Raw genomic sequence first — 26,650 nt, 5'->3', positions numbered from 1 at the left:
AGAAAAGTCCAGAATACGTCCATGTGTAATAATATTTTATTATACAATTAACCATGCCCATTACTAGAAAGAAGCGTTGTAATAAATTGTATAATTTCTTCCCAATTATGTCACGTGTTACTTTTTCCTGTGTACTTGGACCCCCATACCAGTCAGTGTTTTATTGTAAGAGACTGATGTTTGAGTTATATAACTTTTTTTGATTTCCTTTTATTTTGAGTGAGCTGTAAACTGGTGGGCTTTTCTCTATAATGGCATTCAGCCCTATAGTTGGACTATGTCAGGGAGAAGCCGTGCTTCTAATAGGGAAGAATTGATGAAATCTCTCCAAAAGTGTGAACTCCAGCTATGCTGGCAGAGCCTGTAGTGAAGCACTGGCTGTGACAATAGTCAGTGCTAGTGAGGCTTCTAGCCGTCTAGGGCTGGATTCTTTAATTCACCCACAATCTTTTTGTTAGGTTCTGTTCACATGCACATTGTAGTTTCTGTCATAAACGAAAACTTTCAAGAAGTTAAAAAATAAACTCCACCACAAAGTTTACTTTTGAAATAAGCAATAAATATAGTCGTTATTTAATAACATTGTGCACAGGTTCCAAAATAGTAGAGTATATTGTGTTTAGCAAGCTTTTGGACCATAAGTGAATTCCATCGGCCTATGGAATAATTTGGGATGTAAAGAGGAAGAAAGACCCAGCCCCAATCCTGGAGAGGGTAAGTGAGTGAAAAGGGGAGCACAGCCCCAGGTAAGTGCAGTGTGTGCACACTCAATGGCATCTCCACGGACTATGAACATGATCTTTTTTACACTTACCTTCTCCAGGATGGGGGGCTTGGTCTTAACTTTTCTTTAAATTCTGTGTTCTTCCATAGCCCAATGAAGAACACTTATGGTCCGAAAGCTTGCTAAACACAATATACTCTACTATGTTGAAACCTGTGCACAATGTTATTAAATAAAGACTGAACATTAATTGCATATTTCAATAGTAAAGTCTGTGATGCGGTTTATTTTTTGATTTCTTGAAATTTGCAGAGACCCCAAGACAGTAGGGGCCTTAAACGAGCAAACAGCAATTCAGCTCTTTATTAATGATGAGTATGACTATTTGTGAATCTTAATAAATGAAAACCTTGGAATAGTTCCATATCTGTCATGCTGTCTGTTATGACGGGAAAGAAAAATGCTGCTTGCATCACTGTTCTTCCTTCAAAAACAATGAAGCTGCTGACGCAGATGTGAACAGCACCGGGTTTTTTCTATAGTAGTTATATAATCAATGATATTTATGTTATAGACAATTACAATACTTAAAGATAATTACCTTTACCAACTTGTGCAGATCCCAACTAGAGGGACAGCCATTTTTAACTTAATGTTAACCCCTTAAGGACATGGCCTATTTTGGGCACTAGGACGCAATGATTTTGGGGGGATTTTCATTTCCACTTTTTAAAAGCCATAACTTTTTAACTTTTTTGTTGATGCGGCCGTATGAGGGCTTGTTTTTGAGTGGCGAACTGTAGTTTTTATTAGTGCCGTTTTTGGGTACATAAACTATATTGTAAAACTTTTACTTATTTTTTATGCCAGCGGGGAGAGAAAACACATAAATTCTGCCTGTTTTTTTTTTATACAGCGTTAATCATGTAGCATAAATGACACAATACCGGCCGGTATGATTGCAACAATACCAAAATTCTTCTTTTTTTGTTGTTTTTTTTCACTTTTCCACAAAAAAACCTTTTGGGGGGAATTATTTTTTTTCTAGATCGCTGCATTCAAAATCCTATAACCTTTTTATTTTTCCATGGATGGAGCTCTGTGAGGGCTTGTTTTTTGTTTGAGGAGCTGTTTTTATGGGTACCATTTGGGGGTATATACACCTTTTTTGGCCACTTTTACTGTGTTTTTTGGGGAAAGAAACCTCTATACTCACCTCGCTGTAGCTGCCAGGGCTCAGCAACGTCCAGCCGGCTCTTCTCCTGTACTGCTCTGAGTAGTATTCAGCAGGCGGGGATTTAAAATCCCCGCCTGTTGAATGGGCTGTCTCTGATTGGCTAAGCACTCCAACCAATCAGAGGCAGCTCTCAGCTATTGAATGACAGCTGAGAGCTGCCTCTGATTGGTCCTGCGCTCAGCCAATCAGAGGCAGCACTCACCCATCCATGAATTCATGCTAGCAGCATTTATCCGCTCAAAAGGGCTTCATGAATTCATATATAATTGAGCGCTGCTATTGAAAAGCATTGGTTCTATCTAGTGCAAATTTTTTGATGTGCGGAAAAACGCACGTTAAAAACGCCAGTGTGACTGAGCCCTTAGTGTGATGGCTCCTAGTATTTGTTGTTTTAAAAGGTTTATGGAAAGATTTTTTTTTTTTTTACTTACTAGTGTCAGATGCAAAATAACTCTATATTTGTCAACATATAGATTACCAGTCAGAAGTTTTAGAACACCTCAATTTTTCCAATTTTAGCAAGAAACTTTCTTACTGATACTCTAACTGTCAAACCTGCAGATAGAAGTCTGCTCTTCACAGTTGAAATGAAAACTTTTTTATTTTGTGCTGTATTAAGCAGTGCTTGAAGATATTATGCCATAAGGCGCCGATCACACAAACTGTTGACTCTCAAAAGCTTGTCATCTAATTTTGTAGTGGCCTTTGGTCTGCCAGAGCTCTTCATGTCTGTGTTTCCTCCAGTTTCCAAGCGACTTTTGATGGTATAGAATACTTGGAGATCTCTCTGTAGGACAGACCTGCACTTCTAAGGGTTATAGTTGTCTGTCTGTCTTCTTTGGTTATTTGACTTTTTCTGTCCTAAAGAGCAAAACTGTCCCTAGAGGGAGTTGAAATGTAGTCAGTTCCAACAGTGGATATACAGATTCTAAGGGTTTCAAAATTACCTACAAAAGTTGAGACATCTGTAGGAATAGTTTGTATACAATTTCAAACCATAATTTGCTTTATGTGCTGCAGCGCAGCAGTCCTTCATGTGTTCTCAGGGGAAAAAAAGCCCTTTGGTTGAAATAATAAATTCAGACTATTGTTGCATTTCAGGTTAAAATTTCATAATTTTTTTAGGTTTTAATCCCTAATGCTATAGGATGTACAGTTACGTCCTGCAGCGTCGGGGCGTTAAGAAGAGAGATTGCGGGTGCTGGCTGTTTCTTACAGCCGGCACCCATCTGCAACAGCTCCGATAAGCCGTGCGGCTCATCGGAGCTGTTAACGTTTTAAATGCCACCACCAATTCTCACAGCGGCATTTAAATCCCCTGGCTGATGTTCCAGGGTTCCCCCTGCGATGAGATTGAGGGTGTCATGGCAGCCAAAGGCCATCTGAAAGGCCCCAGGGGTGTCATAGTAGAATGCCTATTAAGCTATGCCCTTGGGGTGGCTTGATAGAATGCCTGTCTGATCGCAGTATGATTAATGCTATGGCATTACATCATACTGCAGGAGCTATCAAAGCATCGCATGTTCATGTCTCCAATGAGGACTAAAAAAAAGTAAAAATAAGTTTAAAAAAGTTTTACTAAATATAAAAAAAAATAAAAGGTAATAAAGTAAAAAAAAAAACAAAAAACTTTTGCCACATTTGTAATAAAAAAATCTAAATGATAAACTAAAAATACATATTTCGTATCACTGCTTCCATAAAAGTCTGATCTATCAAAGTAATGCATTATTTACTCCGCACAGTGAATGTTGTCTGGAAAAAAAGAACGCCAGAATTGTGCTTTTTTTTGTCACCCCATATCTAAGAAAAATTGTAATATAAAGCAATTAAAAAGTCGTATGTACTCCACAATGGTACCATTGGAAACTACAGGACGTCCCACCGAAACCGAGCCCTTGCACAGCTATATCGATGAAAAAATAAAAACATTAGGCTGGGTTCTCAAAGGGCGGAATCCCGACGGAAATCTTGCGGTTTTGCCGCAGCGGGATTTCGGAGTGGCTTGGCTACATGATTTTCCATTGCATCCGGCACTCCAATAGAGAGCAGTGCGGCTGCAATAGTGAAAAAAAAGATCATGCTGCGGCCGGGGAATCCGCGCTGCAGCGCCAGCTTCTGCTGGCTGTGCCGCGACGGATTGGCCATCCCATGTGGACACGATTTTTGACAAATCTTGTTCACATGGCTGGCTTACCTAGGGATTAGCGGCCGCAGGCGGACCTCTGCTTATCGGTATTGTAAATTTGGTATTGTAGTAATCGTACTGACCCAAAGAATAAAGTTATCAGGTCATTTTTGTTTCAGTATATACTTTGTAGTAACAAGACACTCCCAAAAATGGCGGAATTTCTGGGGTTTTTTTCCATTTCACTCCACTTAGAATTAAAACTCGTCCAGCAAAAAACAAGCCCTTATACAGCTACGTCGATGGATAAATCAAAGAGTTATGATTTTTTTAAAGGGGGGAGGAAAAAACGAAAGTGAAAAAAAAGGGCCGCGCCCTTAGAAGGTTACCTTACTTTTAAACCATTTCACATGACGTCACCGGCGCTTGTAACTGCAAGTGCAGCTCTCATCTTTTGCTCTCATGGGGAATAATGAGCGACTCTTGAACAGAATGGCTCAAAAATAGGACATGCTGAGATTTTTCAATCTCTCAGCAGCCCTGCTAGGGAAAAGTTACCCATTTAAATAGCGGGTTCTTTTTACGTGTGATTTCTATGTATCTCACAACACACAGAAATCGGATGTGAAAATGACTTGTGTGAATACACCCTAAGGGCTCAGTCAGACGGGCGTTTTTTCGCGCGATTTGCACATGTGCATGCGTCCGGCGATTTTATAAAACCATTGCTTTGCAATGGTATCGGACACATGAGCGCTTTTTATGCGCTCGTCCAATAAATTATAGAACAGAAATCGCAGATTGCACCTATCTGCGATCTGCGATTCCTGTTCTCTTCTCTACATGCGCTCAATGGGGCCGGCGGCAGCAGCGCCGACCCCATTGAGAACATATAGAAGACAAATCATTCTTCTCTGCCACAGCTGTAACAGCTGTGGCAGAGAAGAACGATGTTTGCCCATTGAATTCAATGAAGCCGGCAATACAGCCGGCTCCATTGAAAGCAATGGGCTGCGGGCGATCGCAGGATGAATTGTCGGGAAGGGCTTAAATATATAAGCCCTTCCCTGCAATTCATTCAGAAATGTGTAAAAATAAAAAAAATATATACTCACCTGCTCCCGGCAGACGGAGTTCAGCGCGGCCGGACGGCAGTTCTCCTGGCTGTGACCAATCAGAGGCAGAACTCACTCACCCATTCATGAATTCATGAATGAGTGTGAGTGAGAGCTGCCTCTGATTGGTCAGGCTGTGACCAATCAGAGACAGCTCATTCAGCAGGCGGGGATTTTAAATCCCCAGCTGCTGAATACTAGAGAGAGCAGCTCAGGAGAACTGCCGGCCGGCCATGCTGGACTCCGTCTGCCGGGACCAGGTGAGTATATATATATTTTTTTATTTTTACACATTTCTGGATGAATTGCAGGGGAGGGCTTATATATTTAAGCCCTTCCCGACAATTCATCCCGCGATCGCCCGCAGCGCATTGCTTTCAATGGAGCCGGCTGTATTGCCGGCTCCATTGAATTCAATGCGCTGGACAGTTCCGGCCCGTTTCTATTGAAACGCAGCTAGGAGCAGTATTTTCGGGCGATTTTTCAGCCCCTGTCACGCGATTTGCGGATGCGCATCCGTCATGCGATCCGCAAATCGCGGGAAAAAACGCCCGTCTGACTAAGGCCTAAGGACTTATTTACATGAGAGTATATAGGCCAGCGTCTTCACGGCCTGCTGATATACGCTTCCATTTAAGCAGCTCCCCCTTTCCCTCACTGACTCTCTTGTCTCTCTCCTCCGAGCAGTTTGCAATGGGAGTGGGCGGGACAGCGCGGAGCTAAGCTCGCAGGGGAGGAGAGAAGCAGAGAGCCGGGAAAGGGAAGGGGGGACTGTTTAGATGGAAGCCTATATTGGCCGGGCGTGAAAGCCCAACCGATATAAACTTATGTAAATAAGCCCTGAAGCCGTATTTACACAGGTGAGTGCGAGATCAGTCCGAGAAACTTACACCTATATTGCACATAATTTTTTTCCCCTAGATTGCAATGCGTTTTGTGAGTAAAATGTATCACACCGATGCACAAGAAATTGCATCAAATTTGCATGAAAATTACATCTGTATGGTAGTGCTTTTTTTTTTTTTAAGCTCCCATAGAAAATAATAGGTGATATCACACAAAAAATAGAATCTGCTGTGATTTTTCTTTTTAGAAAAATCACCCATGTGTATGAAACATAGCAAATAATGGGTCCTTCTCTCATCTGAGTTCTGTCCGTATTGCAAAAATACAGGACTCGCGTGAGGAAATTGTCCATGTAAATACGGCCTAAATATTAACATTTAAACGATGATTTAATTGTAACGTGCATCGATTTTTCCATAAATAAGGCTGCCTGTCCACGTGCAAGTTTTCATTGCGTTCCCCATGGCGATAATTTGGCCGCGGGGAACGCAGTGAAAGCTCTTCATAGTGTTACTATGGAGAGCGCTTCCCCCCCTGTCCACGAGTGGAGAATTATTGCGATTCTCTGCGGTCAGGCTATCTGTCAGATAGGCTGACAGTGGAGATCCATCTGCAGGCTCCTGCTCCCGGGCGGCAGAGATCCGCCGTTGGATACCGCAACGCCCGTGGACAGGCAGCCTAACTGAATGATCTGTAACATTTCTACTGCAAGTATAATGGGATCTGAGGTTATTTATCTGAAAGGGCCTTGCAGAAACATCCCCCATTCAGATGAATGTAAACTGATTTTCAGTAGCACAAATTTGCCACCTGTGACTCTATGCGAACGTTCCGCAGTTAGCTTTACTATGGGTGACTAAATTGCTCTTTTGTATCTTTAGTATGTCTATAATACAATTTAATACAATGTGCTAGCTTTCCATCTACATGTGCTTTGATATATATGTGAGTGGTATTGCGCTACTTTGCATCCTGTGTTGTGTAACATGAGACGTTTGTTAACTTTATAGAGCAGAAAAGTTCACCCAGTAGTTAATCTAAGTGAACTTTATCTTACATGCGCTTCCTGTTAAATAGAATGGTCTGTCTCCTGGTGAAAAGATTTAGTAACTGATAAAGCTTTACTGCGTAAGTGGAAAATATATACTTAACGAGACATATAATTAGTTCCCATGAGCAACAACATTTTTTACCGCTGATGTGATTAAATATTTACAAATTATTCAGAATAAGGGCTGAATCACATGAGCGTATTTAGCCTGCGTATTACACACCTATTTTGTGCATGTAATGCCTCTTTCATATGGGCGCTGTGATTTTCAGCCACCCGCATTGCGGCCAAATATCGCATGAATGAGAGGCTGCCGTGACCAAGTCGTGGCTGCATCTCCCGTTTCCTCGCCTATTCAGAAGGTTGGGCTGTGGCATATATATATATCGCAGCCCGGAATACCGTCAGCCGAGGGGAGAGAGTTCAGCTCTGCTAGACTTGCTCCCCCTTCCCTTCCCCTCTCCTCCCCTTGCCGGCTTCCGGCAAAGGGAGGGGGCGGGAGCTTAGCAGGGCTAGTGTGCTAAACTCCCTCCCTCTCTCCACCCCTTGCTGATTGTCGGCAAGGCGAGGGGGTGGGAGCATAGCAGAGCTAGTCGTGCTAAACTCCATCCCCAGCCTATGGGAGCTGCTAGCAAGGGGAGAGACTTTAGCAATGCAAGCCTCTGCTTAACTCCCTCCCACCTACCTTTTTTGGCAGCTTCCATAGGCTCCCATTGGAGACTATGGAAATGGCTGGTGTATTCTGGCAAAAGATAGGACTAGGCATATCTTTTCCGGCCGTGCATAAAAGTGGCCGTCCGGAATGCACTATCTTTTCCGGATGGCGGATTTTACGCACTGGAAAATCGCCCATCCGGACAAATGCATTGGAATCCAATGCTTCAGATGGTCGCGATTTTCGTGAAAGATGCCTAAAACGCAGTGCTAAAAGCCCATTGATTTACATTGAAAAAAAAACCCAGCGTGTTCTATTTTGATGCATATTACGCACATAATACGCATCATTATAGTCTGGTGTATAAAATATGCAGTAAATATGCATGTCACATGGTATTTGAGTACAGCATATTACGCAAGTAAAAACTGTCTCTATTTATTTCTCTTTCAAATTCACACGGAATGGGGGGGGGGGTATACAAGTAGTAAGGGGCTCATACATCTCTATGGCAGACCTGTAAGTGCATACAAAACAGAGCCATAATACAGTTGTGTGCATGCGCCGTTAGAACTTTAATATTTGCTTGTATCGCAATATGTAAGATTTCTATGTATTTCTAACTATTATAGTGCATAACCATATTTCTCTGTACAGACATTGCATCTACTATGTCCAGTTGTATTCTGGCTTGCCTGCAGGCTTCACCGTTGAAGTCTATGTAAGGGTGCATTTACACAGGCGATTTCCCTGCACAATTTGTGTTGCGAGATGCAGAGGAAAAAAAAACAATTGTTTTTAATGGATGCATTTACATGTGTGATATTTTTTTTTTTTACTTGCAGCACTGCAAGAAGAAGGGTTGCGAGAGAACGGTTATGTCTTATTTTTGGGTGATTCTGTTAAAGATTTTCTTGCAAAATGCATTGCACTTACATACAAATCGCAGATTTGCAAGTGCCATATCAGGTCTTATTCACACTAGTGAGAATCTCGTGTGAGTTTTATGCGATGCGCTACACACATAATTTGCTCGAATATTAAATCCTTTCTTTTGAATGGACTTATTCACATGAGTGCTTTCTTTCCTCGCAGCACATTCTATCATGGAGCGTCTTGGCCATTGTTTTCAATGGGACCTTAAAAGACATTGCATGACACTTACATGCCGTGCGATGTGATGTTTCCCATTTAAATCAATGGGAAGCACTTGCGTTCCTTTGATGTGCATGAAACACGCGCATTAGGATCGCAATTTCACAGAAATGATAAGAGCCTTTTTTAAATAAAAAACACTGTGAAAAACGCATGTTGGCAAGCCTTATATCGCGCTCGCCTGTGAATGTAGCCTTATTCTGCGTTTCTCAGACCAATATTGCACTGGTCCGTGTTACAGAAAGAACCAAGCCATCAGCTTGATAAGAGAAGGTGCTGCAGGTGGGACCCCCACGTATCACACACTCATAGAATATCCTGGGGATATATTATAGAAGTATGAAATAAAAATACTCCCATCCCATCAGGGCAACTCCTGTGCATATGCCCTCAATGAATCAAAGCAAAAAGCCACTGACAAGCAGTTGGCAGCGATTTATCTATATGGCTGCCATGTACTACTACATTTCTTGCATAGCCGGCTGAATCTTCCCTCAGCAAAAACAGCTGTTTGCGCCTCTCATGGGTTGTCTGTGATTAGTTAGGCAATGTTAGGCTAATGCTAGCTTGTTTATCACTGATGGAACTAAGATTTGTCCTATGGATGGTGGCTTCACCCTTCCTGCAGTTTACACCAAATTCTTTGGAGATGAAAAATGTATTCTGTATCTCTGCCTGTATTAACCTGCTTAGCATCCCAGTTGTAAAAGTTTCAGAATACATGAAATTCTATACCGAGCCATGCAACTATTAGATTTTTTTCTTTTGTCATGTACTTGATTTATGTTTAAAGAGGTTACATGGGACGTAAATATTGATGAGCTATCCTTATAATAGGTCATCAATATCAGATCAGTGGGCGTCCGGTTCCTGGCAACCCCGTTGAGCAGCTGTTTGAAAAGGCCAAGTGCCGCGGTCTTTTCATTGTATACCAAGCAGAAAGCCATTCACCGCATTACAGCAGTGCCAAGTACTGCAGCTCACTTCTGTCCACTTAAATGAACGTGACATTAGAGGCTTAAGAAGAGGCCACAGTACTCTTTGAACAGTTGATCTGCAGGAGGTGCTGGGAGTCAAATCTCCGCCGATCTATCATAAGGATAGGACCATCCGGGGTATTCCCATCTTGGCCATTATGGTTACACTGCTTCGTACAAGGTGGCCGAGAGGCAGGAAATAGTAGAGCGTGGCCGAGCTACACTGGAAGTTATGCAAACAGCGGAGCACAGCAAGCTACTCTGTTTTCGGAAGTTCAGAGTTACAAAAACAAAAGAAAGATGGGAAGGCATAAGGGAGGGAAGAGAGAGAACTATCTGCACCCAACAGTATGCTGTAAACTTGTTGAAGTAATAAAGGGAACCATTCATGTACATTAAGCTGTCCTCACTGAGGCAGTATAAAGTAAATAAATCTTGTTATTTGTATAGCGCGAACTTATTCCGCAGTGCTTTCAGGTAATTTATTTATTACCCCCAGCAAACTGGGTACTCATTTTACTGGCTTCGGAAGGATGGAAGGCTGAGTCAACCTTGAGCCGGCTCCCTGAACCACACGGGGATTGAACTCATAACCTTCAGGTCATGAGCAAGAGCTTAGGACCGCATTTCTGCTGCCTTAACACTCTGTGGCACAGGAGGTGCCTTAACAGATATACTGATTTCAGTGGGCTGTCGCTTATATGGTAATGTATAGTGGTTTTTTCAGGATTTTACAGCTTGTTTCTGCAGCTCCTAGCTAGAGAAGAGTCCAGCTTATTCACAGGTGCTGCTAGCCCCGCCCACATGCCCTGATTGAAAGTTTTCTTAGTTAGCAGTGTAATTGCTAGAAAATGGTAAATCAGGCAGGTGGGAAGGGCTAGCAGCACCTCATGAATAAGTGCGACTCATCTGTTGCTGCAGAATCAACTGCAAATTCTTAAAAAAACACTGCAAATTGCTCCATAAGGCTTTATTCACAGGGTCGTTGTGGTTTTCGGCAGCCCACATTGCGCCCAAAAATCGTATGAAGGAGAGAAAGCTGTGATCTGGTCTCAGCTAAATCTTGCGTTTTTTCGCCCATTAACACGAATTCTGTCGTCCGGGACTCTTTCTCTCTCCCTTTGCCAGCTGATCGCATTAATAGAAGCTCCCATAGCTACAGGCAAAGGGAGGGGGAGGTAGTTTAGCAGCTCTAGCCGATGCTAAAGGCCCTCTTCCTCTCCTTGCCAGCAGCTCCCATAAGTTTCTATAAGAACTGCTGGCTGATCGCAACCAAAAGACAGGGCAAGACCTATCTTTTCCAGCTGCTTAGAAGCATCCGTCCGGAATCGGCAGCATATGTGCTATCTTTTCCGGCCAGACGATTTTACATGCTGGAAAATCGACCATCTGCACGAATGCATTGGAATCCAGTGCTTCAGATGGCCACAATTTTTGGCCGACGTTTTTTATGGCTGAAAATAAGGCCTCAGTGACAGACGCCTGAAATCAGCATGCCTGTCACTACTTTATGCTGTCCTCAATGAGAACAGAATAACGTGCATGACAGGTCCCTTTAGAGGCTATGGACACCTTTCAGGTGAAAATGTTTTTCACATAAATAACTGTATTTTGGGCTGACAATGAGTCTTGCAGTAGAGTTTGAATAATAACTTTACAACTTTTATCTTATTTGGCTTCTACATAGCACTGTATATAAACACTGCAGTCGAAAAGCCCATTTACATGCAACGATTGTAGCTCAAAATTCACTTAAAGGGGTTGTCCCGAGGCAGCAAGTGGGTCTGTACACTTCTGCATGGCCATAATAATGCACTTTGTAATGTACATTGTGCATTAATTATGAGCCATGCAGAAGTTATAAAAAGTTTTATACTTACCTGCTCCGTTGCTAGCGTCCTCGTCTCCATGGTGCCGACTAATTTTCGCCCTCCGATGGCCAAATTAGCCGCGCTTGCGCAGTCCGGGTCTTCTGCAGTCTTCTATGGGGCTCCGTGTAGCTCCGTGTAGCTCCGCCCCGTCACGTGCCGATTCCAGCCAATCAGGAGGCTGGAATCGGCAGTGGACCGCACAGAAGAGCTGCGGTCCACGGAGGAAGAGGCCATCTTCAGCGGTGAGTAGAGAAGTCACCGGAGCGCGGGGATTCAGGTAAGCGCTCCGGTGAGCTTTCTTTACCTCCCTGCATCGGGGTTGTCTCGCGCCGAACGGGGGGGGGGGTTGAAAAAAAAAAAAACCCGTTTCGGCGCGGGACAACCCCTTTAAGTGAACAAAAATGGGCAACAATCGTTACATCTAAATGCGAGGCATCGTGCACTTTTCATTTGTCACTCAATTGCAACCTGCATAAAAATCATCACCGGCTTGCTCACTATTCATTATGTTTAACCTATGTAGGACCGACATTTCATGTCCGCATAGCAAACATCGGGCCAATCTAGTAAAATAAAAATATATACATAAGAATGAAAATAACCCAAAGCCGACGCCAACCAAAACCGTTGCTGTATTCACCCTGTAATCCGAAACCATCCATATTATACCATGTTTCCCCGAAAATAGGTCCTACCCCGATAGTAAGACCTATCAGGTTTTCGGGAGAGGCTTGAAATATAAGGCCTCCCCTAAAAATAGGACCTAGCTAAAGTGCCCCCCAAATAAAAGTCAATACTCACCTGGTCCACGGCGTCCCAATGGTCTCCGCGGAAAACTGCGTCCTCCTCGTCTCAAAGCTGAGCTTCTGCTGGTGACGGGGCTTTGAATACCCCACCTCCAGCAAAGTGAGCGCTGTGATTGGCCAATTGAGCACCAGCAGCCAATCACAGCCATTCAGTGAATCATCAAGCGCCGGCTGTGATTGGCTACTGGCGCTTGATTAGCCAGTCACAGCGCTTGCTTTGCTGGAGGCGGGGTATTCAAAGCCTCGTCACCAGCAGAAGTTCAGCTGTGAGACGAGGAGGATGCAGTTTACCGCAGCGCCGCTGCCGAAAACCATCGGGAGGCATTGGGATTCCGCGGACCAGGTGAGTATAAGGCCTCCCCGAAAATAAGACACTGTACTCTTTTTGGGGCAAAAATTAATATAAGACAGTGTCTTATTTTTGGGGAAGCACTGTATATCAAAACGTCCAAAACAAAAAAAAAATAGCTATAAATATGAAAAAATAATTTTTTTCCGTTTTTCACCCCCAATAAAACTAAAAAAAGGGGGGGGAAAGTCAGTGAAAAAAATATTTTAAAATAGCCCTATATGTCATGGGAAAAAAACGCAGCAAAAATAATTTTGGTAGCTGAAGGAAAAAAATAGGGTAGGTAAACCACATGGGTAAAATCCCTAAAAAGTGTCTGGTCCTTAAGGTACAAATCGGCCTGGTTCTTAAGGGGTTAAACACTCCCTGCTCAGTGTTTCACGCAGAATGTGAAGCACTGAGCTTGAAGTGAATGAAAAGTGAACAATTCTCAAGGATAATCTGCCTGTGTAAACATTCTGCACAAGCATGAACAACTAGTTGTGGCGTGACTTGCTCATGCACTCGTTTAAACGAGAATTGTCCCGTTTAAAAGTGGCATAAGCCTCAATAGGAGATCCATCAGTGAGGCTGAACTGACTGCTGGGTTTTAAGTCCTTATCTATCCCTTCCTGCACTTTATACCAGCTAATTTAAGACCACAACAAAAATAAACTGTATTTTCTGGTACCAAAATATGATTTGTCCTGCAAAAACAAACCCTCACATGGCTATGAAAAAGTTAAAAGGTTATAGTTCATGGAAGGTGAGGGCAATGCAGAATGCCTCAGGTGTGATAGGGTTAAAGGAAGAGATTGAATCCTGAATCATGGATAGTAAAGCAAGGTCTGGTGTGTTTTCCACAGAGCATGAGCATAGATTGTGGTGCAGCATAAAAAATTCATCCCATCTAGTTTTTTGGAGGGGAACCAGAAAATCCCTTTCACTATTTAGCAGTAGTAACCCACTTTTCCACAAATACATTCAGTGAACAGTTGTCTGTAGAGATGAGCAAGCATACTCGCTAAGGACAATTACTCGATCAAGCATTGCCCTTGGCGAGTACCTGCCTGCTCAGGAGCAAAGATTCGTCTGCCGGCGGCGGGCAGGGAGCTGCAGGGGAGAGCGGAGAGGAACGGAGGGGAGATCTCTCTCCCCCCGCTCCCCCCTGCTGACTGCCGCAACTCACCTCTCACCCGTGCCGGCACCCGAACCTTTTCTCCCGAGCGGGGAGATACTCGCTAAGGACAATGCTCGCTCGAGTAATTGTCCTTAGCGAGTATGCTCGCTCATCTCTAGTTGTCTGTAATCTTTCTGTGCATTCTGGTAATAAAAGAGAAAAACGCTCAAAATGCTAATTCCTGTAGCCTCTCTTTTAGCACTACATAATTGTATTATCTTGTGCTTCTCCAATGACATAATCCAGGCCGGCATGTGCTCACCTCACTTATTATGAGGTAGCTCCTACTAGTGAAAGGGGAGATTTCAATAATAATTGTAAATCAGAGTATTGCTTTGTATGCAGAGCTTTGTTGTGGTTAGAACAGAATTATCCCGGATACATTCCAGGAGAGACTTGGAAAGTGGATTTATTTTATTATCCTCTTTTGAATAATGAATGGATAAAAATATTGTTTAGCTTTTACCTTTTATGTCATGGTTTAATACATAATTCTGTGTCCAGAGAGGATGTCTGTAAGAAGTAGTACCGCATATTACATACTGTTATGGATGAGTGATCTCGTCTTCCATGTGCTACAAGTCATAGTCACAGCCTTTAGTTGGCTTTACTCTTACTAAAACTATTTGTTAGTTAATTTCTTTCCTGCTCTTTTCTTTTTGAAGTGCTCTGAATCTGCGGTACTCCCTGAAGAGGATGAAGTGGTGAAAGGATGGGACTTTCTCCTGCAAGATTGCACAATGGCCAGAGAGGACTCTGTGAAGTGCTTGCGCTGCCTGCTCTACGCCCTCAATTTGCTTTTTTGGGTGAGTCAAGAGGCCAAGGCAGTTCCAGTCTGTCAAGCAGGTGGCAATGCCTCGACTCGGGTTACAGCTGGCCAACAGAGAAAGCACCAAAGGGCACAGCTAAGCATGAATTCATTTAGCAGGATTACTATGTATTTTCCAAAGATCTAAGGGTTGTCTTCTATTAGTTCCTTTGATCAACATACGCTGCTGCCGCATGTGCCATATCTCGTGCCAGTTTTTTTTCTGCCTTATCAAAGGGAGAGGGTGATAAATAACTACCCTGGAATTAAAGAAGCAGTGTGTTTCTTTCATCGTGCTCCTAAATGGTCTCAGTCAAATGCTCTATAGCCATAGCTAGAATTATTCATTAACTTCTTCAGTTTGAAATGAATATTCAGTTCCTGATCAAGCCTTGGACTGCATTCGCTTGAAAGTGATAGAGTAGCATTTTCCATTGGCACGTAACTTAGCGAAAGTCTGTCTGCTTTTGACAGTGTATGCTGGTATTTGTAGTTATAAAACAGCAGAGATAACTGGGTGATTCTTTCATGTTCTATTCTTGATATTGAACAGGGGTTAAAACAGCAGAAAAAGCAACTCTGCTCTGTTGTCATTGGTAGGAAACACATCCTCATTGAGTTAATGTGGGAATTATAGCCAGTGTTTGTACAATTCTTCTTATCTGGAGTGTGCTTGTTTAGCCCTGAACTTTGAGAAGACGATACTTTGAGGCCAATAATACATTGTGAGTTGCTACAATGTTGCGTGGTAAGATACAGTTATACCAAGGAAAGTGTTTTGAATGTTTAGTTTTCAAAAATGTACAGTATTGAACATTTTATCCTTCAGTTAACATCATGATGTGATGATTTAAAGGGGTTGTCCACTTAGTGGATGAAATTTTGAGTTTTCACCCATCCACTGGATAGGTGAAAACCGATAGAACAGTGGGGGTCCAACTGCTGGGACCCAGGGGTGTAACTATAGGGGATGCGGTTGCACCCAGGCCCAGGAGCCTTAGGGGGAGCATAAGGAATCTCCTCTCTATATAGGGAGCCCAGTACGGTACTGGTGTGTCTTGTCTCCACCAGAAATATGAGTGGAGACCTGCACAGTGACAGGGAACACCCCACCAAGCTCGGGATTTTAGGTAATGCCCCCAAAGGTCTGGATTGGCTGAGGTCCTGCTGGAGGGCACGAAGGGGCCAGAGCTTCCCAGTGGTGCTACTTTGGGCCTTCAGGAGATGTCCACAGCAGCTGGTTGTCCTGCAGCCGATGGTGTCTTAGCACTCACTCTGCTTACCTGAGCAGCACTGACGGCCAACTGCCATGTGCGTTCACTTCTTTCCCCATCATCTGACACATTTGCTCCCCGGAGTGCTATACTGCCTGTCCGTTCTCCCGACGACCCTGAGCAGCTGACACATCTCGGGGCAGGACTGGCATACTGCATGTCTGCTCCCATCCCCCTGAGAAGCTTACAGATTTTCCGCCCCGACTACCATGTCCGCCCGCGTAAGCCCCAAGGAGCCGGCCACCCCGAAGACAGCGCTGCCATACAACGCTGTGACTATTCGCTTCTGTCCCCCCCAATCTGCCGGCCCTGTCATCACCGTCCATGGCGGCGGAGGCAAAGCGACACCACAATAAATGTTATCTCTGCTCTCCCTGTTGTAGTGTGCAGGAGCATGGAGCCGTTTCTTCTGACCCCACTGTCACTCTGCTTCTCGGCAGGCTGAATGCAAGAATGGATCTGTAGGAACCAATTGGCAGCATTGGGGCTGAGAAGCTTCAAGTTACGTCTCTGCTTGGACCCCCACTGATTTTGACAACAGAGGACCTGTGCCCCCCCTATTTCTTTGTGCAGGACTGCTTATTCCTAGTTTCCCATTTACTTTAGCGTTAGGCCATTGGTCACACATGAGTGGCCACGGCTCCATTCATCTTAGTGGCACAGACAGATAGTCCCATTGAGATTAATGGAGCCATAGCTGTGCATGTGTGACCAGTGGACAATTCACTTCAGCGTTAGGAATAAGAAATCCTGCACTGAGAAATAGGGGGAACCATTCTCTGGATCGGTGGGGGTCCTAGCGATCAGAACCCCACTGATTTATTAGTTTTCACCCATCAAGTAGATGGATGAAAATGAAACCTTGTACTTTCATTTACTTACCGGACAACCCCTTTAATAGATTTTACAGGGGACTATTATAAAATAAAAAACAGAAATTCAACCAGCCGAGTGTCCATTTATTGTCATTCGAGAGAAAAGAATAAGATACTGCCAGACATCTCTGGACTTGACTTATCTCCTATGAGAATAAAGGATTGGGCTTGTTGAAATCCAACATAATTGACACTTCTTTGCCCAAACATTCACTGTTGGAGAAGAGTCTTATGACATAGTTGCATAGTCCTGTCCAACTTTGATCTTATGTGGATGGACAACTTTACATGAGATAACCCCTTGAATATATAATTAAACTCCCTGTATAAGTAAAGTGAAATGTGTTATAGACATCCCCTCTTCCAGATGAGAGTGATAAAGTAGTATAAGTAAACAGAACTGTTCTAACATTTAAAGAAATAACTCACCGGGAACACAAAATTTAAGTCCCCTTTGGCATCCGGTACTGGATACACTGATAGTGCGTATGCATTCATGCTACCAACACTTCCAATGCAATGAGAGTGTCAGCAGCTGATTTCCACAACATTATAAAGTCCTTGAATTCTCAATTGAGGGTCACATTCTCTGCCAGTAAGCAATGAAATATTTGGGCTGTTGCTTAGAAATGTGTGGCTAGAACTGTATTCATCAGGACATGATGATAAATTTAACTAGAATTTTCCTCTAAGGAACTTGAAATATTACTTTTATAAAGAGGCAATGTGAAGACTACATGGTAACGTTTAAAGTCAATGTCTAGTCATGAGCTGAAAAATGATTTGTAAATCAGTACCTGCAGGGAATGACTACCTACTATTTAGCTTCCTCAAATCTTGCTCCTTGGCTGCTTTTTGGCTAGGCTCCTTTAGAGCAGAGCTGTGATCTGTGACTACAGTATACTTACAGTGTCTACAGGGAGTCTTTGGTAGTCTGAGACACACCCCTATCTATCTCAACATTGGCTCAGGCTGTTTGTATCTCCTCCCTGAAGCTCTGCCTCCACTGATTGGCTGCTGGGTATAAACACAAGTTTATAACAGCTCTCCAAGACGTCAGTACATGGAGAGATGATGTATTTTACAGCAAGAACAGAATGATTATAAAGCACAGATTAGTAAACCACCAATGCAAAACAGATGAATGTCAGGTAATTGACAACCATATAAGGAGGGGAATGAGCCTTAGTGAGGGGGAAGCATGGAAAGGATCTTACACTTCTGTGGATTCGTGGTTACCCTAAAAATTCGTTCAAAATGAGTGATAATCATTACATGTAAATGCGGGCAGTCGCACTATTCGTTCAATATCGTTAGCCGAGGTTTTTAGGCTGGCATAAAATCTATCGTTTGGTCGCTGAAAATTCTTTCCGTTTGAACGCAGTTTGTTCACTGTTTCAGTGTTTCCAAGGGCTAAGTGATGGCTTTGTTTTGCTTTGCATATTCAATGACTGCAATGTTGACTCAGCTGGGAGGAGACAGGAGGAGAACAATGGAATGTGTCAGTGAGATGCTTGCTCAGCTGTGCAAAGTGTTCATGCAATAACAATCAGCTAAACACACGCCCAGCTGAGCAAACAACTCCTGGAAGAAAACACAGATGATTACAGCAATTAATTTGTTATTCAAAAATGTCGGTAGCTTGCCTGAATTTCATTCAATCTTTTGGCAGTTTGAGCGATTATCTTTGCGATATTTTAGCCTGCCATAAGAGATAATGAGCAATTCTTAACCCCTTAAGGATGCGGCCCTTTTATTTCCATTTTCATTTTTTCCTCCCCACTTTAAAAAAATCATAACTTTTATTTATCCATCCACAAAGCTGTCTGAGGGTTTGATTTTTGTGGGACGAGTTGTATTTTTCAATGGTGCTATTTAATGTGCCATATAATGTACTGAACAACTTAAAAAAAAATCCTAAATGGAGTAAAATGAAAAAAAATACCCAAAATTCCGCCATCTTTGACGAATACACACTGCAGAAAAAAATTACATGATGACTTTATTCTATGGGTCAGTACAATTACTACATTACTGACTTCGGGTCAGTACGATCACTAGATAAGCTAGGGGCTTGGGCAGAAAAATGGGAAATGAATAGAGATGAGCGAGCACCAAAATGCTCGGGTGCTCGTTACTCGGGACGAACATTTCGCGATGCTCGAGGGTTCGTTTTGAATAACGAACCCCATTGAAGTCAATGGGCGACCCGAGCATTTTTGTATTTCGCCGATGCTCGCTAAGGTTTCCATTTGTGAAAATCTGGGCAATTCAAGAAAGTGATGGGAACGACACAGCAACGGATAGGGCAGGCGAGGGGCTACATGTTGGACTGCATCTCAAGTTCCCAGGTCCCACTATTAAGCCACAATAGCGGCAAGAGTGGGCCCCCTCCCAACAATTTTTACTTCTGAAAAGCCCTCATTAGCAATGCATACCTGGACTATGTAAAATTACTGCAGACTGTTTCCCTCTGGACAGGATGACAGCGGTGATGTAACGGCCAACGCAGAGCCAGGAAAGAATTTTGCGCACGCCTGCTGTAACACTTAGCTGGCTGCGTATTAATTAGGACTACTACCCCCAGCAGAGACGCAGTACACTCAGGACGGTCACAGGCAGCCCAAATAGAATGTTTTTTCCCAAAGTTTTTTGGAAAAGCCCACTGCCTATATAGACAGTATATGTCTTTTACCTTTTTCACTGTCCCTGCCTCAGCACTACTGGCCCTATACTATGTAAAATTACTGCAGACTGAGGACGCAATGCTCTGAACGGCCGATATACAAAAAAAAAAAAAAGTGCAACACTGCAAAAAGCAGCCTCAACAGTACTGCACACGGTCAGATGTGGCCCTAAGAAGGACCGTTGGGGTTCTTGAAGCCTAAAATAACACCTAACACTCTCCCTATAGCAACTCCAGCAAGACAGCACTTTCCCTGAACTATGTCAGAATGCATCTGTGGCGAGCCGCGGGAGGGGACGATTTTTATACTCGGGTGACACCTGATCTCGCCAGCCACTCACTGCAGGGGGGTGGTATAGGGCTTGAACGTCGCAGGGGGAAGTTGTAATGCCTTCCCTGTCTTTCTATTGGCCAGAAAAGCGCACTAACGTCTCAGAGATGAAAGTGAAAGTAACTTGAACATCGCGTGGTGCTCGCCTCTAGTAACGAGCATCTTGAACACGCTAATACTCGAACGAGTATCAAGCTCGGACGAGTACGTTCGCTCATCTCTAGAAATGAAGTTCAATGTTGATAAATGTAAGGTTATGCACATGGGCAGCAAAAACAGATGTCACCAATATACACTAAATGGGGTACTGCTACGGAAAAGTGATATGGAAAAAGACCTGGGGGTACTAGTGTATTCTAAATTAAACTGGAGTAACAAATGCCAGTCAGCTGCTGCAAAAGCTAATAAAGTCTTGGGGTGCATTAAAAGAGGTATAGGGGCGAAGGATGAGAACATTATTCTTCCACTATATAAGGCACTAGTCAGGCCCCACATGAAATACTGCGTACAGTTCTGGTCACCGGTGCTCAGGAAAGATGTTGCAGTGCTTGAGGGGGTTCAAAGAAGGGCAACTAAACTAATACATGGTGTGAAGGGACTAGAATACCTAGAGAGGCTATCAAAATTGGGATTATTTACTCTAGAAAAAAGAAGGCTAAGGGGCGACCAAATAATTATGTATAAATACATCAGGGGACAATACAAGGATCTCTCCCATGATCTGTTTATACCCAGGACTGCGACGGTAACGAGAGGGCATCCGCTACGTCTAGAAAAAAGCACGTTTCATCGCCAACACAAAAAAGGGTTCTTTACTGTAAGAGCAAAGAAACTGTGTAACTCTCTGCCTGAGGATGTGGTGATGGTAAAATCCATAGAGGAATTTAAAAGGGGACTTGATGTTTTTCTAGAGGGGAAGGATATTACAGGATATAAATTTTAGGTGACCAGCAGGTTGTTGATCCGGGTATACAGACAGGTAGGCACTATAAGAGGTTGATCCAGGGATTAGTCTGATTGCCATTAGGGAGTTGGAATTAAGGAATTAAGGAATTTTTCCCCCAAAAGGGCTAATTGGCTTCTGCCTCTTGGGGTTTTTTGCCTTCGTCTGGATCAACAATTTAGGAGGATAAACAGGCTGAAATAGATGCTCATTGTCTTCATTCGGCCTTACATACTATGTCACTATGTTATGTTACAATACCAAATTTATGTAGTTTTTTTGCTGTATTACTATAATTTTTTTTAATTATTTTCTCCTGCCATCTTCTGACATCCATGACTTTTTTATTTTTCTGTTGACATAGTTGTGGAATGGCTCATTTATTTTGGGGTGTCCGTTAGTTTCTATTAGTACCATCTTGGAGTACATTCAACTTTTAATAGCTTTTTATTACATTTTTTCTTGGAGACTGATGACATTCACCATGTGGGGTAAATAATGCATTACCTTTATGTGGACTTTTATGGATGCAATGATACCAAATATGTTTTTTTTATTTGATTTTGATTATTTTGTTATTATTATTACTATTATTAATAATAATAAGTCTAGCAAAAGGGGGGACTAAAACCTTTATTACCTTTTTTATTTTTTTTAAACAGATTTTTACATGTTTTTTAGTCCCCACAGAGAACATGATGGTTTAATCTCTCCAGCAGTATGATGTAATGCCACGGTACTGCACGGTAAATCACAATCTCATTGTGAGGGGGTGTTCTGGACCCCCACACATCACTCAGGCATATAAATTCCACTATCAGAACTGACACCGTCATTTAAAGGGTCAATGATCGGAGCAGCTGTTGCAGGTGGGTGTTGGCTGAAAGAAACATCCAGCACCCACATTGTATGTAGCTGGATTGACCCTTAATTCCTGCATTTATGCTGCATAAACAATTAACGATGAGCAGATCGCTGATCACTCAGTGTAAATAGCAGCCGTTCAGTATTGAACAGCCACTATGTTAAGTCAATCAAAAGGGGTGGGGGAGAAATCTCCTGCAGCCTCCCCGCTGTGAGCCAGCAATACTAGCTCTCATGCAGGTGCACAGGAGCTAGTATGTGCGGGGATGAGTGTCTGGCATTGTTTACCCGATACTCGTCCCGTCTAAATAGGCCTTTAATCTTAGCGTCACTTGAAGCTCACACATTGTTTGTGTCTGGGTTTGTATAATCTAGATGATGTAGATATATTTTATGACAAGGCACCCCTATCTTTGTGTGGAAAAATGTGATCTTAAGGCCAGTGAGTCAAGAGGAAAGACTAGTCAAATCACGTCTGCTATAGTCCTGGCTATAAAAGTGACCATTGGGAACAGACTGTAACACAAAAACATTTTTTGGGTTGTAAAACATTTGCCTACTGATGTCTTGTTCAGAAATTCCTTAATTAAATTAGTTTGGTACTTTAGTAAATAATTAATGTAAAGTATCTCGTTCTCAATAAGAAAACAAGCTTTTCGTATACAGAGTGTTGTATGAATGTATTTCTATAAGTGCGGCATTGTATTCTGTAACTAGTGAGGATGAGCTGCTGGTTTAGTTATTGTCTTTCATCAACAATAAGCCACAGTATGAAAGTCATGGTGAGATATATCAATTGACTTAATGGATTACTTGGCTAAATATGCTGAGAGCGTGTCTTCACAGGTATACTGTCATTTTACTTCAGTTTTTTCAGGATTCGGTTTCTGCTATTTGACATGTATCTGCTTCAGGAGCACAACTGTGAATGAGAGCGATTGGAGTATAGTTACCAGATGAAAATAGTTCATTGTATTGTTGGAGCATAACATTTTAGATGGGAAAACAAAATTCAGTTGCAGACAATGGATGCGTTTGTAGAGATATAATATATGTGAAATGAAAGCAAATAAAGTTCAATAAAAGTTGCTGTTTTTTTAAACGGTTGCCCCACAAATGTATATACATTCTATTAGATATATAAATCTAGAACCGTTTTACAACTGGAGTCAATAAAAAAAAGTTCTTGTGTAGATGTTCCTGACACATACTTGTTTTGGAGCCCCGTGTTGTACTTTTCATTCCCTCTCAGAACATCTACACTATGGATTCAGTGCTGTTGAGAAGAAGCCCCCTCTGAAGCACTAATTTTTATTGGTTGGTCTGATAAATAGCAGAAATCACTCCTCCTATGGACAAAAGGACGCAGTCAATGGGACTGGGCATGTGTGACCCCTGGTATTGGACACGTTAGGTGGATGTCTTGAGAAGGAGTCAAAAGAATACTATGAGGTACCATAATAAGTACATAAAGGCATTACCTACACACAAAATAAGTATTAAAGGGGTTGTCCCATCAAGACAATCACTGACTATGCAAGCAACTGCCTACTATGATTCACAGCATAAAGCAGCTAAGAAGGAATGACTCCAACTCTGGTACACTAGACCAATCCATATACTACATGTAAATGGACCCAATTTAATACTAGATATATATGTGGCCTAGCTAAACCAAAGTAGAGAATAGGTTGTCTAGTTGAGACAACCGTTTAACAGGCCGTAGTCTGTTTGCTCAGCTTGAAGGTATTATTCTATGTTCAATTAACTACAGGTTACATCACAATGTTTTGGCTAAAAACTGCATGTTACAAAAATGATATTTTAACAAGCGAGTTTGTAAACTGCATGTACCCTTTCCGACCTTCTTTATGCTATTCTCACTGAGGGCAGCATAAAGTAGTGACAGACATGTTGATTTTAGTGGTCTGTCACTTATCAGATAATTTGCAGTAGTTTTTAAGAATTTACAGCTTATTCCTGCAGCTCCCAATTGGGATGAGTCTAGTTTATTAATGAGGTGCTGTTAGCCCCACTCACCCACCCTGACTGACAGTCTTCTATCTATTGCACTACATGCTGAGAAAACTACCAATTCGGGTGGATGGAAGGGGCTACTAGGCCTTCATGAATAGGATGGTCTCATAGTACACACTCTGATTGGGTCACTTTTACTAGTGGAATACCACAGGGGTCGGTTTGGGGCCCTATTCTGTTTAATGAATTTATTAATGACCTGGTAGAAGGATTGTGCAGTAAAATATCAATATTTGCAGATGATACAGAACTATGTAAAGATATTAACACAAGAGAGGACGCAAGTAGATTGCAAGAGGATCTGGATAAGTTGGGGGCTTGGAAAAGCGGTAAATGAGGTTTAACACTGATAAATGTAAGGTTATGCACACGGGCAGAGGAAATACACATCACCATTACACACTAAATGGGAAACCACTGGGTAACACTGACTTGGAAAAGGACTTGGGGATTTTATTTAACTGTAAGCTTAACTGGAGCAACCAATGTCAAGCAGCTGCTGCTATGGCAAATAGTATCATGGGGTGCATCAAAAGAGGTCTTGGGGTACATGATGAGAACATTGTTCTTCCTCCTTACAAGTCACTGGTCAGACCACACATGGAATGTTGTGTACAGTTTTGGGAACTGGTACTCAAGAAGGACATATCAGAGTTTGGGCAGGTACAAAGGTGGGCAACTAAAGTAATAAACAGAATGGATGGCCTACAATACCCAGAGAGGTTATCATAATTGGGGTTATTTAGTTTAGAAAAAAGATGGTTATCGGGCAACCTAATAACTATGTATAACTATATCAGGGGACGATACAGAGATCTCTCCCATGATCTGTTTATTCCCAGGTCTGTGACCGTTACAAGGGTAAGCATTCCGTGTAGAAGGGGTTTAAGGGCTCATTCCCACTGATGTACTTTGGTGTGTGTTACAACTATATATTTGTTTAGCATAAGAGCACTCTAATGTCTTTAGAGAAAAGAAAGAAAATCTTTCCTTTGTGATGGTGTTTGCCTTGTGTTTCCCTTTCAACCAATCCTTAGTAGTTTAGAGCTAGACAGACCCTTTAGCAAACCTTAATTTTAATGACTGTTCGCTTATTCTCTATATATTGGTGGCTGTCTGAGACCCCATCGATCAGCTGTTCATCAGGATGTGCTGGTAGCTGATTTGTGCAGGAAGCAGACAGCTCTGTTCCCACTGTAGTGGCCCAGCTTGGTATTACAGGCAAAAGTTCTCATTGAAGTGAATGATCAAAATTAATGATAAATTGTGGACTATTATCGAGGCTGTAATTCTGGTTTAGTCCAAGATAAATGATACAATGTATTTACAAAGTTCAGTCTTCTTAAGTACATCTGTATTTGAACTGTAAAGTGGAGTTCAGAGATGTTCATACTGAAGAATTGTACATTGCTGGCTGTGAACATGTGAACTAATCATTATTTTAATTAACAAAAGAAAATATTGTGTAAAGAGTTATTATGTTACATAATAATGTTTTAAGTAAAATTGTAAGTACTTTGCATTACTTATCATGTGGTGATCCTGAGTTTACATGGAAAGAATTTTTGAGAACACTTAACATGCCCTTGGAGTTTAAAGGGGTTGTCTCGCGGCAGCAAGTGGGGTTATACACTTCTGTATGGCCATATTAATGCACTTTGTAATGTACATCGTGCATTAAATATGAGCCATACAGAAGTTATTCACTTACCTGCTCCGTTGCTGGCGTCCCCGTCTCCATGGATCCGTCTAATTCTGATGTCTTCTTGCTTTTTTAGACGCACTTGCGCTGTGCAGTCTTCTCCCCTTCTGCTCGGTCCAGGCACGAGCGGCGTTCTGGCTCCGCCCCTTCTACGCATCATCGCGTAGCTCCGCCCCGCCATGTGTGCCGATTCCAGCCAATCAGGAGGCTGGAATCGGCAGTGGACCGCACAGAGCCCACGGTGCACCATGGGAAAGGACCCGCGGTGCATCGTGGGTGAAGATCCCGGCGGCCATCTTGGTGAAGGAAGAAGAAGGAAGAAGGAAGACGTCGCAGAGCGGGGATTCGGGTAAGTAATATGTTTTGTTTTTTTTAACACATCCTTTGCGGTTGTCCTGCGCCGAACGGGGGGCCTATGGAAAAAAAAAAAAACAGTTTTGGCGCGAGGCAACCCCTTTAAGAAATTGTGACTAAGGTATGGGGCCGGGAAGCAGTTTCCTCTCGGCCATGTGCAGAGCTTCACTGCTGCCTAGTGATGGCCATACTAAATGTTGCTACAAGTGGTATATATAGATGTAGCAGTTGTTAATGACAGGTACACTGTGATAACTCGATTTATAGCATTATAATACATTTTAGTTCTCATAATGTGTTACATGTCAAGTAAAGGTGTTTTCACATCTGTGTTGGAAGCTCCGTCTAAAAATCCTGCATGCAGCGCCTTTTCTTCCATCCAAAAGCCAGTCAGCTGAGGGGAAAGCAGGCAGACTCCATTATGATCTATGCGGCTCACCCAACACTGTTCCATTCCATCCACAGATGGAGAGGTTCGGCAGCAGGGATTCCCCTTTTCTGCTCCCCAAACTGAGCAGGAAAGTGGAATCCCCATCGCAAATGTTAAAGCAACCTTGATGTTTACTTCATCTGCAGTATGTTTATCCACTATGTAATAGCATTATGGTATTTTAGAACTGTCCTCTTGTTTAGACATTGAAATCTGTTTCATTGTACATCATTCTACATGGATGTATACATTTCTCTTCAGTAGCACTGTCAC

At 42.6% G+C, this 26,650-nt stretch overlaps 1 protein-coding gene across 2 annotated transcripts in view; it reads left to right on the top strand.

Annotated features, from left to right (window-relative positions):
* The window catches only part of TSPAN12 (tetraspanin 12), a 136,459-nt gene that overhangs the window by 1,404 nt on the left and 108,405 nt on the right, over window positions 1–26,650 (top strand). For both annotated transcript variants that reach the window (XM_066591828.1, XM_066591829.1), the window contains exon 2: window positions 14,739–14,879. In XM_066591828.1, coding sequence (XP_066447925.1) covers window positions 14,814–14,879 — 66 coding nt within the window. In that variant the 5' untranslated portion in view covers window positions 14,739–14,813. The remainder of the gene's footprint in view (window positions 1–14,738; window positions 14,880–26,650) is intronic.

This window comes from Eleutherodactylus coqui, chromosome 2 (genome assembly GCF_035609145.1).
Source record: "Eleutherodactylus coqui strain aEleCoq1 chromosome 2, aEleCoq1.hap1, whole genome shotgun sequence".
Lineage (NCBI taxonomy): Eukaryota > Metazoa > Chordata > Amphibia > Anura > Eleutherodactylidae > Eleutherodactylus > Eleutherodactylus coqui.
This window is presented reverse-complemented; position numbering and strand designations above follow the sequence as displayed.